Genomic DNA, 18,632 nt, shown 5'->3' with positions numbered 1-18,632 from the left:
CCGGTGAAGCATTTCTGCACACGTGCACGGAGCAGCGCTTTGGCTTTTCTGCAGCTTAATCCCTTCTCGTGGTAAACTCTGTCATCGCTTCAACCCTTGATTGAGATGCGTCTGTCTGTCCCTCTCAATACCCACATCGTGCCATTGCTGTTGGTAGTAAAGAAGCCCTAAACACCTGGGAGTTTACTGACTGGAACCTGACCTAATTGTGTTCATGACCTGCAAGAGGCCGTAGCCAAGACTTATTTGGTCTCCAGACAAAAAGCTACGTTAAACAAACCAAAAGAGAAATCCGTGGATGTAAGTATTGCTGCATCTGGCAATTGAGAGAGGAATAAGAAGGGAACTAAAAATCCCACTGCAATTATTCTTGGGTGAAAGTGTGGTTTTCTGTTTCAGAAAATCAAATAAATTTGAATGTATGCCCTATCTAGTCTGCGTCGTATGCAACAGGAGGGGAATGAGTTTGCAAAGCCTGCCAGGAAAGGAGGGTGACCTTCTGTTAGGGGTAAGCATAAGGAACTGGAGTTCAGATTGAGGCAAGTGATCTGAAAGTGTTCCCCATGGAGCAGTCAGTAAATTAAAACTTTGTCTAAATTCTTGGCATATCCCCTTTGAAGATTTTGGATAGATTATTTTGGTAACAGAATTCAGTGGCTGAATCTGCCTGTCATACCTTTGAATTGGGATACGTATCATTTAATCCTTTTAAACGATCTTGTAGAAAGATTTGATTCAGAGTGGAAGAACATTTGCACAAAGTAAAGGGCCTGGCAAAATAGCAGAGTAATGTAAATGCCTCAGGATCCTATTTTTTGTACACACGATACTGTATAAGTTGTACGAAAAAATACTATAAAAATGCATAGGGAATAATTAAATAGCTAAACCTAAATGTGATAATCTAGGCAGCTGTTTTATGATTTTTTCCCATAATAAGCTTTTTATCTAGTGTGAAGAATTCTCATCAGGAAAATGGAGAAATGAGCTGTGAAAGAAAACATTCTTGGTGCTAATTCTGTCTTGATTTTTTAGAAGTCCTAAGTTTTTCAGAAGTGCTGATTAATTCTATTCACATGCCCAGCCTAGCCTGAGACAGCCCAAGTAAAATCCTGACTCCCTGAACCTGACAGGAATGTTGCCATTGTGCCAGGTATCTGGCACATGCAATTTTGATGGAAATTTACCCTGAGGTCTTGATTTCTTGAAAGCCCTGGGGTATCTCAGTGTTTGTATCCAAAAGCTGAGCAAGAATAACATAGTGACTCTGAAAATTGTTGCCTCATTCTGCTGATGAGAAATGCAAACACAGAAAACTCAAGAATAATATTTGTGTACAGCATTGCTCAAGTTATGATTGCATGTATCCTGAACATGAAAGTGAGATGGTATAAAACACAATCACGTTTTCACATACACAGGGCTTCAGTAAGAACTAGCTTTCTCTCATTTGGAACTTTCTTGCTTGGTACCAAGTGCTAATAGTTCTGCTCCACTTAAAAACAAAAAAATCATTAAATTTCAAACAGTTCAGCTGAAAACATCACGCCTTTTGAAATAAAGCCTTAATAGCAAGAAAAATAGGAGGGATTTCTGAAATCTCTTTTTTTCTCTTCCGTCTGGAAACTGACTGGCAGCTATGAGCAAATTTGGGACAGGGAAACTTTCAGAAGCATTTGCCTTCTAAACCGCTATCGTTGCCGGCAGTCTTCTAGGAACCAGACTTCTATTTGCTGACCGCATACGCGTTTTGTTGGAAGCATTTTACTGGAAATACAAGAAATAACATTTGAATTGCTTTTGGATTTCTTATAGGATTTTGTCTTATTTTTAAAGCCTCTGAGCTGGACATTATTTCATTCCCTCTTATTTTTTGTTTTTCTTCTAAATATCTTCTTTGTATCCAGCACAAAGTGGAATGCAAAATAATTAAGCAAGTAATCAGTGAGTCTCTAAGTACAAAATAACACCCCCCCAACATTCTCAGTAATTCCATTTTTAACTAAAAATTTGACCTAGAGACAATAACAAATTGTTGTAGTCCTCTCACAGTTCTAGTTTTTCATTATAACTTAAAAACCTGACCCAATCTATTCCCGCTTAATTTGCAATGACACCTTCTTAAATCGCTTACGGATTTATTTTCTCCACCCACCCCTTAACACTAGCTAAACTATTTCTTAACACTACAAAACAAGCAGAAAATCCCCAGTCAAAACTTTTCAATGCGAGATTATCTACATGAAACAAATACTTTTAGATATTTTGCCCTTCTCTGACATTTGAAACCAGACTACCACCTTCCTACAGGGCTGCTTTCTGAGGCTCACAAACAGTTTGGGATTATACAGAGAAGGCTCAGTTTGGTTTCCTAAACAACTTTTTCATGCCATGCCACCCACACAGGAGAGACTGGGGCTTTCCTCGCCTCCTCAGTCTCAATATACTTCCTTTTTAATTTCCCTGTCTCCAGTCAGTGTGGCAATGTGTGGCCTGAAGGGTTGTCTTGTGACTCTTTGGATTTTCTTGATGCAATAAGCTGATATGCAAATGCCTGGAAGGATTGTCAAGGTATGCTTGCTACACCTAGAAATTAAGGAGGGTTTGTGGGCTTGGGAAGGGGAAACTCAAGTCCGGACTTGAATTTTAGGTCCTCCACTTTGCTGTGTGTATGTTGTAGCATTCCCATAAAGGGGAATTCTCTGTGTGTGTGTTTCGTAGCATTCCTCGGGGCAAATATCTGAATCGTAACTTCAGAATGGAAGATACAGCTGTGTCCAGGTATTTGGCACAAGCTCTACTGGTGCGAAAAATGGGAGTGCCCCCATATCAGGCATTTTTAGCCTTTGAAACACTGTGGTTCTGCTATTTCACATGATGCTCAAATATTTCATCTGCTGGAGTAGTGCAGTGCAGCTGACAGGTTATTACAGATGTTGTGAAAGGTCCCAGGTCCTGGCGGTGAGAGCCCAGGGGTGGCAGCAGGCAAGTGTCACTGGGAGCCGTGTCCTTCAGCTGCCGGCTCTGGCTCTTTGCAGGTTGTAGGTGTTGGAGGCCCCGCGGGGCTCGGCTGATAATGGTTTCTGTTTGAAACAGCAGATAGGTAGTTCAGGGCTGATGGTGAGATTCAAAAGGAAACCATTTCACAGTGACGATCTCGGTTATGCTTTAAGATATTCATTCAGGAGAAAATGTCTACAAATTGGGAAAAAATAGAATGACCGAAGAGAAACAATAAAGGGCTGTGCACAATGCCAGCTGCCATTAGAGGCCGAAAGTTTATTTTCAGAGTGTCGTTTTTAGAGACATTGCTTCAAATAATTTCATCAATTGAAAGAAAATGGCACCTTATACCTTTTTGTTCTGTTTTCAGAGTGGATTTTTATGGAAGAACAGGGCTCTTAATGTTGGACAGGTTAAGCCCTGCGCTGTCAGAAGAGCTCTCTGAAAAGACACTGAACATTGCGTATTGTGGTTGCATAGTGATACGGTCATTGCTGTGTGATAATAATTCAAATGAAAGCGGCTGGTGGGCTACAAACAATCAGAATGGATTTTGTGAGTATGCTGTATGATGTGAGGCAGCAGACAGTAATGGGCCTTTTCCAGCTTCATGACCTCCTTGGAACAGGGCTCAGGTGACAGAGAATTCTCACCAAATTTCCATAAAATAACAAATAATTGCTCAAAACCAGATAAGTATTCCCTATCCTGGGTAGAGCTGATAGTTGGAAGTAAGGTTTGAAAAAGTGCTCCTACTTTTTTTATTTTTAGTGGGTAACATTGAGAAGTGGTTTATGCAACAGTAATCACTACAAATAGCGTGATCAGTAGCAAGCTGCTAGTAGGTAGGAAAAAAAGTTTACTGCATCCAGCCTCCCTTAATTCCCGCCTTAGAAATTTCACGAGGAATTTCACATGCTTTTAAGCTTTGCATGTGTGATATCCCTACACCATAGAAGAACCAAGCACCCTTTTCCCTGCATGGGAGAGCATTAATAACCATGTCCAGTGGGTAAATATGAGTCATAGAATATGGACCCAGGATGCATTATTCTGGCTAGTGGCCGCATGAAATTTGAAAGGCATTATACTGTCCGGTGTTTTTACCGAGCAGCTGATGCAGACAGCTGGATTGCTGGGAGCTGCCTCCGGTTTGCCTGGGAGGTTACTGAGCTTTTGATTTGATCTTGGAGCCATCTTCCTGTGTAAATAAAGGGTAAGCATTAGTTAAGACTGATTACCTTAAAGTATTAGATGTTTTAAGATGTCATGTGTTTCTTCATTAAACAGCCTTTGAAAATTAAAATAAAGGTCATCAGCTCAACCCAGTTCTGTGGTTAATGCTTTTTCCTGGTTTGCTTTGATCTAGTTAGTTACTTCAGGCATTTACAATTTTATTGGGGGGCAGCCTCTGAAATTTACATCAAGGGAAAATAATTCTGCATAGCACACCACCTACTCACGGCTTTGCATGTAGCTGGTGCTGTGAAAACTGGCTTGGTTTGGTCCTGCCTGCAGTCAGGCTGTGCAGTCACCTGTGGGGGATAGTCAGTTCCCCGAAAGGTTGGACACAGGGTGCAGTGACAACAGGAGTGTGAGCTACGCAGAGAAGTGAGGGACCAGCTGCTGTGCGCATCCGCAGATGGAGGAAGAAGTAGGATGTGTTCAGAAAACAGACAAGCACTACCAGTATGTAGTCGAAAGCTACAATCTCTTTTGGTTTTACCTGTGTGCATTTAAACCAGATAAGCTTTTTTTTTTTTTTCAAATTAATTCCTTTATCTCAGTGCAGGTTATTGCAGGTGAGTTATAACTGGAAACATGAGCCTTTAAAAACACTGAAGTTTCACAGCTGCAGTGTCTTGATACTCCAGGATCTCCTGTTTCTCAAAGAAATTTGAAAACAGAGTTGTGCCCTGAGCTCAGTGCCTGCTTTACAAATGATAAAATGTTTTAACTGCTATCTTTTTTTTTTTTCCCCCTCAATCCTGGGTCCTAATTAAGCAGTATGTGTAAGAGCAGTAACTGCAGTAATCATTTCTTTTTGCACTGATCTAATCTGAAGCCACGAGCAGCTGCAATAGTTATGCTACAAAAGATCTTTCCCCTTTGGCGTATCTTGCACAGGCTGTCCCTCAATTAGGTTACAAGTGCTTGAAGGCTATTGATTTTTGTTTTGTTTTATGAGAATGCTCTTATTTTTAACAGTTTAATTTCTCGGGTTCGAATTTGAATGAAGAGGTAGTGAAACAAAAGTATATAAGCATCTGATTACCTGTTTATCTGGTCAGGGCAGCTCTACAATAACATGAAAAGACCTTTCTGATTCCAGAGCTGGAGATCCTGTGCTCTGCACTGTTGTCCTCCTCCCTCCAGATCCCACACCAGACGTGGCTATAAATGTTAATAGTATTTCTTAAGGGGAAGTGTCGTTGCCACGTTGCTTACCAACATCCCAGAAACACACTACATGTACGAAAATTACTGTACAGTGGAAGTAATCCAGGGTTTTCATTAGGTTGATTTGGGTGTGTTGCTAGGCAACACAGGGTAATGAGGTGTATGTATGTATTCTTTAGGTAGCTACAGGCAGTCCCTATAGAGATTTCCAGGTAAATACTGTAGATTTGAGAGAGGCTGATCAACTGCGACACCAGAAGTTAAGCCCCGCAAACTTAACTTTTGTTAAGAGGAGTTTTTCGAGAAAGAAATTGGATTAGACCCAGGGATGACGTATCCTGTTTGATTTCTTTTCCCCTTGAACTCTGACAAGCTTTGTGTTTAGGCAGGCTTTTGTTTCTGACTCCAAGTTGCTTTAAAAGATTAGGGAGTGTGTCTCAGAGTGTCGAGGGCGATGTGCTTAGCTTGATTGGCTCGGTTTACTTGTGAGTGCTTTGTTCTTCCCACTACGCTCAGGTTGGTTGTGCAACATGCCCCTACTGTTTAAAAAAAAAAAAAAAAAGAGAGAGAGAGAGAAGTGCTGAGTAATGCCAGAGGTTTCTCAAATGGCTGATGCAAACCTGGAGAATTTGCATCATCATTCAGCTGGAGTAACTTGGTATGACAAGAGCTTAAATACAAGTCCACGCGGAAGCTGAGCTGGTTTTCAATGCTGGGGCAGTACCAGCTCGCAGTGTGAAAGCGCAGGTGTTCCTGAGCAGTGCTCTGATAGCAGCCAAGGCTGAAACACTTTCGGAGCCTGCTACCTGTGTGTAGGAGCAGCTGGAAAGATAAGAGAGGGCAGAGGAAAGAGACTAAGTAGGTGGCTACATAAAGAGGAAAAAAACCTTGAGTTTCTGCTGCAAACTTTTTTGCCTGTGCTTGCTGTGGCACTGGAGCATGTTGAGGAAAGCTGCTGTAACCACCGTCTCTAATGGAAGCTACTTGCAGGGGGAATCTAATGGCAGATTGCCCTCTATGGACAGTGGACAGCCAGCCCAGGAGGGAAAAGTTGTGCTGAAGAAGAAAGTGACACTTTTGAGGGGAATATCCATCATAATTGGCACTATCATTGGAGCCGGCATCTTCATCTCTCCCAAAGGCATCCTGAAGAACACGGGCAGTGTAGGCATGTCCTTGATTCTCTGGACAGCATGTGGTATCCTCTCGCTCTTTGGTAAGTTGCTTAAAAGTTTCTAATTGGTCCAGAGGGGTGGCTGGTGGTTTATTATTATTATTATTTGTCTGATTTTGCCATTGGATATCAAGGCACAGTGTGGAGCCTGAGGACCAATAGGGCTACAGAAGTTTTTTTGCTGTGTGATAGGTTGTGTGGAGGGCACAGAGGTATGCAACCCCTGTCCCCCAGTGCCTGGTCTGTAAAAAGTGGAAGCATGAATTATTGTTTCTTAAGGGTCCCTAAAGGAACAGGAGAAGTAAGTGTCCATTTTATGCCATATAACGTGCTGTGTGTATAATGTTTTTCTGTAAGAGATAGTTTACGGTTTGCTTGTAAGGCCACTGGCAGCTGGGGATGCGGGTCACCCCATTTGAACACGGATGAAATGTTTAGAGAGCTCGACTTGGTTCCCCAGAGGCTAGATCAAGTTCTGAGAGGAATAATTCCCACTGAATGTAAACTGTATTGGCATGAAAAGGAGCAAAATAATAATGCTAATAACCCCTCTCCCCAGTCTTGTATTACTGCTCCTCACTTTATTCCCTGCTCACAATGCTGCTTTGAAAGATTGAGCCGCAGAAAACAGCGTGACGGAAACAAATTTGTAATGAGAGTTTTATTGCTGGCCTGCCTATCGTGACAGTTTTTACTAATTTTTTGTATTTTTGACCAATATTAAGTTCTGAAGAATGCCAGGTTTTTTGTTCTGTATACAAAACCCCCATTCAGAGTAAAAAAACCCACTCTGGCCTCTGTGGGACAGAGGGTCCATTGACCTACTTAATGAGTTAATCTCGAAGAAGCTGAAGAACTAACATGAATATTGGCTTTATTTAAAACAGAAACAACTTGTTCTCTGGCAGGAGGTAAAGAGGCCAAGCATGGACTAACACGTGTCTGCTTAACAGGTGGAACATGCAAATGCCACAGTGGGTAAATTGGCTCTGAGCTTAAAAAAACCACTGACTATTTATGGGATAAGCCCACCCAAGCCAAACAGAGATTGCAAGAAAGTTAGGACCTGCTTTAGTCAAATGTTAAATGACCACAGTGCAGCATAATCTGTTGTACAATCGTGGAAGTCCTGTCTGTGGCCAAAATTCCCCTAGAAAAAAGACCTCAAACACAATTTGTAACCCTGTCAGAAGATATTGGTCTTTAGATGTAGTCAAACCAGGATTTGCTTATCATTGCAATTTTTGCTTTAACTTTAATAGTAGGAATTTTCTGACTGTGAAGTAAAGCCTATACAGAAAAAAAAAAAAAAAAATCTGCCTTTTATCAGACAGGCTTTCAATGTCATTTTCCAGATCTTAAGAAGTGAAGAACCGTGTAATTTGGCAGGGCAACACATACTATTTCTTTTTCTAAATGGACCAGTTACAGTTATTTTTTCATTGTTTTTATGCCATGGGTGATTTTAATGCCCTGCATTACTTAATTATAGTAAAATCTCATGTAAAGATGACTTAAGGTCTTATTGAGGCTGTATGCATGACATGTATCGAAACACAATTTCATTTCATCTTGAACCTCAACAGAGGAAGATGGGAAGAGGAAACCCATCAGTAGCTGTTTTTTTTAATGTGGCTGTAAGAATTCCTTTAAGTACGTTTTCAGGTAAGCTGAGGAATAGTGGATAAAAGCTGCCACACTTTTGCAAAACCCCAAACAAAGCAAATGAACAAGGGGGGAATTTGTCATAATGTGGTACAGCTTTAATGGGCTTGCATATGCTATGTAGTTTGGACAACTGTGGTTTTCATCTTACAGTGTTGCAGCATAAAGGCGTGCAGGGAACAGAGCCCAGGCAAGTTCATATATGTCGCTGATCTTGCCATGTGGTGTTTACAAACTTGGTTACTGTTTTCCTGTGGCTTCACAGACTCTCCTCAAAGGGCTTTCCTACATTTACAGGACATGGTACACCTCTTCTCTACTGATGCCGTCTACCCACGGAGCTGAGAACTTGCTGGCTTTGTGGCTGGGTGATGGCTCATTTAAACAGCAGTAGCAGATGGCCCATGGGTGAAGAAGGCTTTGAGCAGATCTTCATGGTTGCAGCACACTATTGTCTGCTGCATGATGGCAGAGGAAACCTTGGGGAGCTCTGAGAGCTGTTACCTGCTGGGAACACCACTAGCATTGCTCCAAAGGGGCCTGAACCACTTCTGCATGAACTTGTCACCCCTAATACAGTGATGTGATGGTGATTTTGTTTTTATTTTAGCCAGTGAAGGATCAAATGAGGCTCCTTGTATGAAAACATGAAGTTGCCTGTATTCAAGGCAGTGTAGAAATGAGCTGAGCTTTCACTGCATTAGTAGCACCCAACAACACTGCACCAGGGCTAAGACATTCCCTGAATTTTTTACGTAAGATTTTGGGAGTACTGTTGAGGAAAATTCTTAATCTGTGGTTCCTGCTTCCAAATTTTGGCCAGTTGATTGCTTCACCTCTGGCTGAGGAGGGACAATACAGTTTTCAGGCTTTTCTTCAGAGGGTGAGCCAGGTATCTCCAAGGCTGAAAGGAGCCGATCATCATTTGATAACAAGCAAATGTGTCAGAAGCTTTCACTGGGTGGTACAGGCAGGCTGGCTGGGGAGCTGGGGTAGCTGGTGTGACACAGCACTTTGTTGTCCCTCTTCACGAGATATGGATGAGTAATGAAACGGGTTGATAGCAAATAGTTTGTTCAGTGGCTTGCACGCAAATGTAACTGGGTATATGTAGAGTTTGGTTAACTGTAGGTCTAGCTGAATGACTTAAAACTTACAAAATTGCTCAGAAAAAAGATGATTAAAATGTATCAAACGTAGTTGTGGTACCATGGCAGCTCCATTGTTTAGCTTACAAATGTTTTGAAAGTTATTTCTGGATATCTCTCGTGATGCCACAGTTTAATTCTCACAGGTGCCCTCTGCTATGCTGAACTAGGAACATGCATTAAGAAATCTGGTGGTCACTACACCTATATCCTGGAGGCCTTTGGCCCGTTACCTGCTTTTGTGAGAGTGTGGGTTGAATTACTCGTCATTCGGTAAGTGTATCGTGGCTTTTCTGTGTTTCTTTTCTGACAGCAATACACTTTTCAGTCATAAAGAAAAGTCTCCAACATGTGATGTGCAAAATAAATCAAATATATCTTGATAAATTAGCTGTGTTCTTTTAGTATTGTCGCTTCAGAGAACTTAACAATGCCATTTCGCTCATCACTATTGAAACATTCAAAAAGTCATTTGTGCATGTATGGAGGGAGGAAGATTCTAAGAAAACTGCCTGACACAATTCAGCTACTTGCTTTAATTTTGCGAAGCTTACTGTATCCATTAATGTCACTAATAATGCTAATACCCATGCCTATATACGGTATAGTGGAAGAAGGAAGTCACCTTTAATTTTTATCAGTCTTGGAACTAGCTTTTGGAGTGGTTGCTGTTGTGTGTGGGTACAGAAATAACTCCTGGTAAAGCTCTTGCTGAGTAGCTTTTAGATTTGTTGGCATAATTTATTCTCTGTATGTCAGTTCAGGTCCCCATTTTTTGTTTGTGTGTGGTGTTGGAGAACTTACCTCTTGATTACTATGAAAAGCATTAATTGACCAAACAAAACAACATTAAGTCCTTACATATCTAAAATATCTGAATTATTGTTTTGGTGTGTAAACCTGTGGTTCTTGCAGCCTATGGCATTGTGTAGGTCAATTACAATATCAAGATCCCAAATCATCAAATCATATTAAATGAATTTTCAAAACATAAATGGATCTTTGGATCAAACATTTTGGGTTTTTTGTTGTGTTTGTGTTTTGTTTTGTTTTTTTTTTTACAGTGCTGCTGAGTCTGGAAAGCTTGTTAATGTAGGACAGGGCAGCTCACTTATGCAAAATGACTTTGGGAACACTCCATTCCAGCCTAAGGCTAGTGAGCACTCCTTTCCCCTTTCTTCCAGAATCAGCAAGTTAGTCACAAAAGCACAAGCCTCATTTCCAATCACAACAATGTTTACATAATATTGACAAGTTCTAGCATAGACTGTTGAGTTTAAAAGCACTGACAGTGCCGAGTCATTATGAAACCGTAAATTCTTATCTTGTTTCCGGAGGAAATAATTGTGTATGTCAGATGGTCCCTTACATCCTCCCCACCCATACGTAACCTTTGAATTAACTGCGTAATTTCCATCAAACGTGATGAAAGAGCAGATGTCTTAACTATATAAACTTTTTGCCAAAAAGGAAAACCAGAAGGAGGAAACAGACCTATATTTTCACTATGAGAAGCACAGTGCTGTGAACATAGCTGTATCATCGCACATCACAGAATCGCAGAATGTTAGGGACTGGAAGGGACCTCAAAAGCTCATCCAGTCCAATCCCCCTGCCGGAGCAGGAACACCCAGATGAGGTTACACAGGAGGCGTCAAGGCGGGTTTTGAATGTCTCCAGAGAAGGAGACTCCACAACCTCCCTGGGCAGCCTGTTCCAGTGCTCTGCTACCCTCACTGAGAAGTAGTTTCTTCTCATATTTAAGTGGAACCTGCTGTGTTTCAGTTTGTATCCATTGCCCCTTGTCCTATCATTGGTTGTCACCGAGAAGAGCCTGGCTGCATCCTCCTGACACCCACCCTTTACATATTTATAAACATTAATGAGGTCACCCCTCAATCTCCTCTTCTCCAAGCTAAAGAGACCCAGCTCCCTCAGCCTTTCCTCATAAGGCAGATGCTCCACTCCCTTAATCATCTTTGTTGCCCTGCGCTGGACTATTTCAAGCAGTTCCCTGTCCTTCTGGAACTGAGGGGCCCAGAACTGGACACAATATTCCAGATGCGGTCTCACCAGGACAGAGTAGAGGGGAAGGAGAACCTCTCTCGGCTTACTAGCCACACCCCCTCTAATACACTACATCATATAATCAACAGAAGAGATAAGTGTTAGAAATCCCCCTCTTAACCTGCACATTACTAGATGGGGGACCTTATTAATCTAAGAACAAATATCCACAAGAAACCAGGCCACATAAATTCCTCTCAAAAGTGGAGTTTTGTTTGTTTGTTTGTTTGGTTTTTTTACATATGACAGTGTCCTAGGAGTGCCATGAAAACACTCTTAGTCATCATGATCTGCCCCACACCCAGAAAATAATCATCTTGCATGGGAAGGAACATCAGTGGATTCTTTAATCATCAAACCTGAGAAGCAGTGAGGGAGTTGAACTTGTTATAACTTGTGATAATCAGAGCAGTGCTGCCAAAACTCTATGTAGAGTTTTATATCTGACTCCTGCATCGGTAAACTAATTGGCTGCTGCTATCAAAGAAGTTGAGACCTAATACATATCTAAGTTTTTTTCGGTGGGTGAAGTTGCACAAACACTTCTCAGCTAAGCCATTTTTTCCTCTGAAATATTGCAGGATTATCACACCCATGGACTGGTGGCGCAGCCGCAACCAAAACAAACATTTCCTGCTCTCATATGTCTTTTCAGCCACTATTTTACAGTCTCGGATACACTTAACTCTGCCCATATACTGATTACACTGTGCCAGCATCACATGCTGTTTAGAAGTGCCTTACACTGCGATGTTCCTCATCCAGTACAAGCACGAACTTTTTTCTTCCCAAAAGTCAGGTTGTGGGTATATTACCTACTTTTTTTTTTTTTAAACAAAAAAGAGCTAGATTTCAAACAAGTGTAGATGACTGTGTGAACGTGTTGCCCGTACTGCATAACTATGGTGGTTGTTAACCGCAGGTTGGGTAAGAGTGCGCTGCCAAATAAGTGACTCACTCACCTGTGGTATGTGCTGGCGGCGCTATACCTGCTTCTTTACCACTGGCTTTTTGTGCTCTTTGCCCTTAAATGAAAACTGCTAATTCACTTTCTTGTCTGCTCCTCAACACACAGCTGTTAGGGGGCTGCCAGTCAAAAAGAAAATGCTCCATTCCTTCAACTTCCACCTCAATTGATCCACTACATTGCCAGCAACATCTCCCCTCAAATATGGGACTATGAGAGATAATTAGAGGTATAATTTAGGACCTATGTTTTTAAAAATAGTGGCGTGGATAGCAGTGACTGCCTCTTTAAAAAGGCCTTTCTTAAAATGTCAGGGAAAAATCCAAGTTCTGGTAGAAGGGACTGAGGAAAAAAAATCTGGGCAAGCTCCAAAGATCTGATATAGGACACTTCAAACTGCTCTTGGCAGGCTGCAATATTTAAAAGCCAGAAGCCTGGTGATCTTCTTATGTAAATTAGAAATATTGCACCGAGGTAAAGTCAGTAAATGTACATGTAAATCTAGCATAGAGGACATTCAGTCTCTGAGCGAAGGCAAAAGTTGCAAAGCTGGTTGTTGGCCAGTGCAAGGAACAGTCCCTTGTGCGTTGGGGACGCGTGAGCAACAGCCCTCATTTGTCCACATAGAAACTTTCCGACGAAGATACTTCTGTTCTTTGCTCCTCTGCAGTTTACTCCAACACAATGTGTGACATTTTGGTTGAGTCATAATGCTAAGAAAGTGGGTTTTGTTCAGAGGGTGAAACTCTGTTGTGGAAAATTCCTTTATCATTTGATGGAGAATAATAACTTCTCTGCAGAATTTTTGCACTGCTCCATAGCATTTTAGCAACTAAAGTTTTGTTAAAATTCTGCAAGGTGAGATATTTCATGTATCAAAGGCATTATTTTATTAAATGCTGTAGATTTTTTTTTTTTAATGACAAATTTGCATGGACTTGTTTAACTCAAAAATCCTGTGAGGCAAAATTTTATGCCCATTTCTCCTTATTGTGCGTGAGCTTGCAATGAAGAACAGATGCCACCAGCTGTCCTAAGAAGGGTGAAAGTGTTCTCCCAAACCAAATGTGAACAGACCACTGGAGCTGTAATACGCAGACAGCATCTGATTTTGAGGCACAGGGTAATCTGCTGTTAATATATATCAGTGCTAAGGCTTCTGGCAAACTTTTAGCTTGCCTCAAAGAGAAAGGTTGTGCTAATTTTATAAGTATTCTAAATCTGTAGACTCAACAACTGCATGCCTGCCTTTCTCCATACTTATCTGTTTTGTAGTAGGTGCTTTCTGTACCTTAAGGATTTTTGCTCTCACTTGCAGTGCTGGGAAGTTGTTAGTCAATAAAAAGAACAAATATTTTAAAAATTCTGTTTGCATTTTAGAAAATCCCATTTTCATTCATTTTTTTGCATTGCCTGAGACTTTAGTAACAGCCTTGGGTAGGTGTTTGATACTTATTTCAGTAAAGCAGAATTCTCAGCTTGACTGAAATTGATTTGTTTGTGTCTATGAAGGCAGAGATATACTTGGCCACTGAAATTCAGTCTTTAACAACTTTTACTCAGGCTTTTGCCCATGTAATCTAATTCTGGCTATGTTCACTTCAAGTGAGTAAATGAAGATTTGCATTGATACCATTCCTTTCTGTTTATGACTGCTTCATAACATGAAAGTTTTAAGATCAATCCTGGTAAGAAGTGCTGCTGTCAAGGTCAGAACCACTGAGCAAAGCTGAACTGCTTGTGGTTCCAGCTCTCTTCAGAGATCATGGTGCACAGCAGCATATTTATAAGCAGGCACCAAAATTAAATACGGTTCACAGTTCTGTGATAGCAAAGTTACGGCATGATCCCATATGAATCTTGTCTATGTACCATGGCAGATTAATTTTGTGATTTATTTTTTGTTGTTTTGTTTTTACTCTAGCCCTGCTGCCACAGCGGTGATATCATTGGCATTTGGACGTTACATTTTGGAACCTTTCTTTATGCAGTGTGAAATCCCAGAACTTGCGATTAAACTTATTACAGCTGTTGGCATCAGTAAGTATCCAATTTTCGGTTTCAGGGAAGGCTAGAGGTGGCGTAATTGAAAAGAAAAAAAAAAAAAGTAATAGCACGCCGAACAGGTAGTCGTTTGATGTGAATCATTACAGATTGACTGCGCATCCAGTGCCAAGGGCATCAGTATGACTTTTTGCCTGGGTATGTGTGTTTGTGAACATACGCAGTAGTAAAGGAATAGCAGACTTCATTAATGGCAGGGAAAATCTATTGCTGAGCCTGACTCTGCCACCTGAATTAATGGCAAAACTCTCATTACTTTTGTAGAAGCAATTTCAGGCCCTAAGAGATGGTGAGCCAGTGCCAGAGATATGGAAGAATGATTACCTGATTTTAAGTGCTTTGCTCTACCTCTGCTTTAGGATGCAATTGAGCGCCAAGTATGATGCCATGAAGAAATGTAGCTGTCTTGAGCGGAGCACAGGCAACATGAGATCATCTTCCCTAGTCCCACTCTGTCCTGCATAGCAATAAAACTTATCTAGGCACTCGTGTTTCAGGGAGCAGGAACCCAACTGATGAGTTTGGGAACAGTGTGTACAGTTTGGGGAATCATAGAATAGTTTGGGTTGGAAGGGACCTTCAAAGACCATCTAGTTCAATCCCCTGCAATGATCTTGAACCAGATCAGGTTGCTCAGAGCCCCGTCCAGCCTGGCCTTGAATGTCTCCAGGGATGGGGCATCAACCACCTCTCTGGGCAACCTGTGCCAGTGTTTTACTGCCCTCATTGTGAAAATAGATGTCTGTTGCTAATTGCTTGTCTTACTCTTCTTACTCTTACTAACTTTGCAATTAGTGTAAAAGGGACCATTGAGAGCTACAGAGAACCAAAAATTGCCCACGGAAGGAGAGAGGCTATTCTGAGACCAGGAGCTTTACAGTGTACCTGGGCTCGTGGGAGAGGCTGCATGAAGCGGGAAAGCACAAATCTGGATACGAATGAGGCTCTGGAGCTGTGTGGTTGTAGCACTCGAGGCATGTTTCCAGTTCTGCATGGTCACTGGGGATGATGCTCCTGGCACACGTGCACACCCACCCGCATTCAGCTGTGCTGGGGGGTCAGTGCAGAGTAGACTCGAGTTATTAGTAACAGATTGTTCCTTTCAGCGTGGTCAGTGCACATATCAGAAACAAAAGGACCGGAAAAAAGGAATTAAGACATGCAAAACAATCAAAGGCACTTGGGAGACCCTTTTAGTTTTGCACAAGAATAGGTTCAGATTACTTTTTGTTTCTTTGGGGTAGAGAATTCAATTAACATTGAAATTTCCAGTCTCCAGGTTACTGTGGCTTTTGGTAGGAGCTCTCTTGATAAGAGTTCCCTTCTTGCCAGGAGTGTTAAAAAATCAGTATGTGACCGCATTTCTTTCCAACTTAATTATGCACAAACTATAGGTTTCATAGGAATAATTGAATTAAGGCTTGAATTTTGAGGTCAATGACTTTTTATAGCTACATCTGTCTAAAATATTTCAGTGCAAGATAAGGGTGAAACAGATGTTCAGTAACTTCAAGGTCACTGAGACAGAAGGAATGTTAAGTGAGGACTCCATCAAAGCGTTTTGTTATGTGCATGTGATTCAAGCACAATAAGTGAACAATTTGAAATAGCTTTTTATTGCTTTTAATTTAATTGAAAAGCCAGGGCTTCACAAAGTAATTAAACGAAGTAGCATTGCAGGGGGGATGGAGTTATGCTGAAATAATTACAGCCTAAAGGGAAAGAGGAGCTCACAGCAGACTGTTCCTATGGTGACTGCGGGTCTGTGCTGCACAGGTAGGATGAGCCGTCATTTCACCAAAAGAAGGGATTCATGTAGAAAGTTTGTGATGGTGAATGGAACAATGCTGTGGAAAACAGTGACACGTCAGACTGAGGCATTATTCTTTGTAGCATTCTCTGCAGCGGAGTTTCATTTGTAGTAGTTTTTGATCGTATGCTACATTTCAGCTCAGGGATCCAAGAGTGTATGACTGTTATCCCTGTATGGTAGGAATTAGCTGTTGTGGTAATCGCTATGAATGATCTGTATAGTGCAGGTAGGCAGTGATAGGCAAGATTTAAGTGTTTTTGAGGTGAACAGACACACTGGAGCCCTGAAGTACTTACAGTCCAATTTAACAGTGCCGAAGGTAGTGTTTGGTTCCACTGAAAATTTTAAGTTAATCAGAAAGTGAACTGATGTGCCTTTTGTCTTCTGATCCACTCCCGGTCCCTTCCGCCTCCTATGCCTGACAACACAGTGCTCACTGCAGATCTATCCTCGTTGCGTGGGAGAAATGAAGTAGGAAGAGCAGTTAAACTCAGTCCTTGGATGAGACTTTTTTCTGTGGTTTTACCTTGTCATTTCTGATCATACTAGAAAGGGCAGAAAGAGATTTTGAGAAATCTCCAGGTGATCCCCTGCCCCCAAACACAGTCAGTATATCTAAACAATTTCTGACAGATGTGAGTCTAAACTGATCCTAAAACCTCCAGTGAGGGAGTTTCTAAAGCCTCACCTAATACTGTAGCCCAGCTTTTTCTACCCTTGTCACAAGAAGGCTTTTTGTTCGTTTGTTTTTCCTTCCTCTTTCCACCTAAACCTCATTTTCTGCAATTTAAGCGTGCTATTGAAAGGCTGCATGAGATTAATGGAACCAGGATTATGATGGGGAGTGGCAGATCCTGTTGCTCGTCTACCAGCTGCAAACAAGTACTACTCATAAAGGGGCTACAGCTCATTCTGCTCCCCACCATTCCCCCTCAGCACCTCTGGTGGAAAAGGAACAAGGGTCCTGCAGAGAATGCAGATCAGATGAGAGCTAAAATGGAACTACCAGAGATGGTGACCTTTCAAAAAACCTCATTCTTGGTTTATTATTTATAGGAAAAGGCATGTGCTAGGCACAAAATTCCCCTTGAAATAACATCTGTTCTGAGCAATTTTGAACAATCTATAGAAACAAATTTTCTGTTCCATGATATGGTGCACTATTTTTTTTCCTGTCTTTAAAAAAAAAAAGCCCAACCAACCAAAAAGTCTAAACATTTCAATCACTCAGTAGAGAGAAGGACACTTGCTTGAGTGGAGGTTCTCTTCAGATATCCCAGCTTTCTGAGCCTCTATGCAACAAAGGCTGCCTGTTCTTTTCAAACCTAGAAATCACTTTAATTCACTTGGTATTTTTCAAGTGAATCTCTGTCAGGAAAAGAGCTAGGCAAATATAGGATATCTCAGTCTATCTGTCAGTCTGCCACAAACTTCTTCTAAACTCGGTCAATTTTACTGGACCTTAGAGAAGAGCAGACATCTTAAAGATGTCTAATTACTACGATTTTTATGAAAATAGGTGGCCAGGTAGAGGATAGACAACCTGCATGTGACCTAGTATAGGAAAGCACAGAAGAAGAAAATGCAGAAATAAATTGCTTACAGGAGATGAAGCCTTCTGAATGCCCAGCTTTGCTTGAGTTGGACACAACAGCCCCAGGACACAAAGCAGAAGGGGTGCAGGCCTTCTTTGTTCTGATGCTGACGATGGTCTTTTTAGGAGAAAGAGTTAAAAATTCATGTATCTCTCTAAATGAAAGCTGGTAGACTCCTCCATATTTATTGTTTCTTCCAAAGAAGAAATATGTTATCACTATTCTGCAGTGTGGCAGTAAGCAATAAAAAAACCAAAAAACAAAAAACAACCAAACTGTATTTATATATTGCTTTATTTGTACGTTTTGATTCTTCTCCTAACAGTAAGCTCAACTATAGTGGTAACTGGAAGGGTTAGATTTTACTGTGCAAAAGTACTGAACTGTACTATCAATATGTAACCTGAATAGATATGCAATCTTAACTGAGCGTGTTCTAATCTTTTCACTTGGCCTCCACATCAGAAAGCAGATAATCAGGTTTCAGCTATTAAGAACTGAGAGACTGAAAGCAGGTTACCAACTCACACATGTTTTAGAAGTTTTTACACTCATTCATGCATATTTTGGTCAGTTCATGCCACAATAATGTTTAATTTCCCCCTTATTATGGAGGTCTGCTAAAAAAAAGGCAAATGCCCCAAACTACAACTATTAGAGAGAGGCAATCTTATACTTGAAAACCAATCCATCAGTGCTTGCTGGCAGATACTGCAGACTAAAACTTTATAGCCAT

General features: G+C 41.2%; 1 protein-coding gene across 1 annotated transcript in view; it reads left to right on the top strand.

Moving 5' to 3' along the window:
- The first annotated feature begins 6,342 nt into the window (after nt 1–6,342).
- The window catches only part of SLC7A11 (solute carrier family 7 member 11), a 61,933-nt gene continuing 49,643 nt past the window's right edge, over nt 6,343–18,632 (top strand). The window contains exons 1-3 of the mRNA XM_065633503.1: nt 6,343–6,619; nt 9,537–9,663; nt 14,349–14,464. Of these exons, the coding sequence (XP_065489575.1) occupies nt 6,343–6,619; nt 9,537–9,663; nt 14,349–14,464 (520 nt within the window). The remainder of the gene's footprint in view (nt 6,620–9,536; nt 9,664–14,348; nt 14,465–18,632) is intronic.

The sequence above is a fragment of the Caloenas nicobarica genome, chromosome 4, assembly GCF_036013445.1.
Source record: "Caloenas nicobarica isolate bCalNic1 chromosome 4, bCalNic1.hap1, whole genome shotgun sequence".
Lineage (NCBI taxonomy): Eukaryota > Metazoa > Chordata > Aves > Columbiformes > Columbidae > Caloenas > Caloenas nicobarica.
Note: the sequence above shows the minus strand (reverse complement) of the source record. Positions and strands in the feature narration are given on the sequence as shown.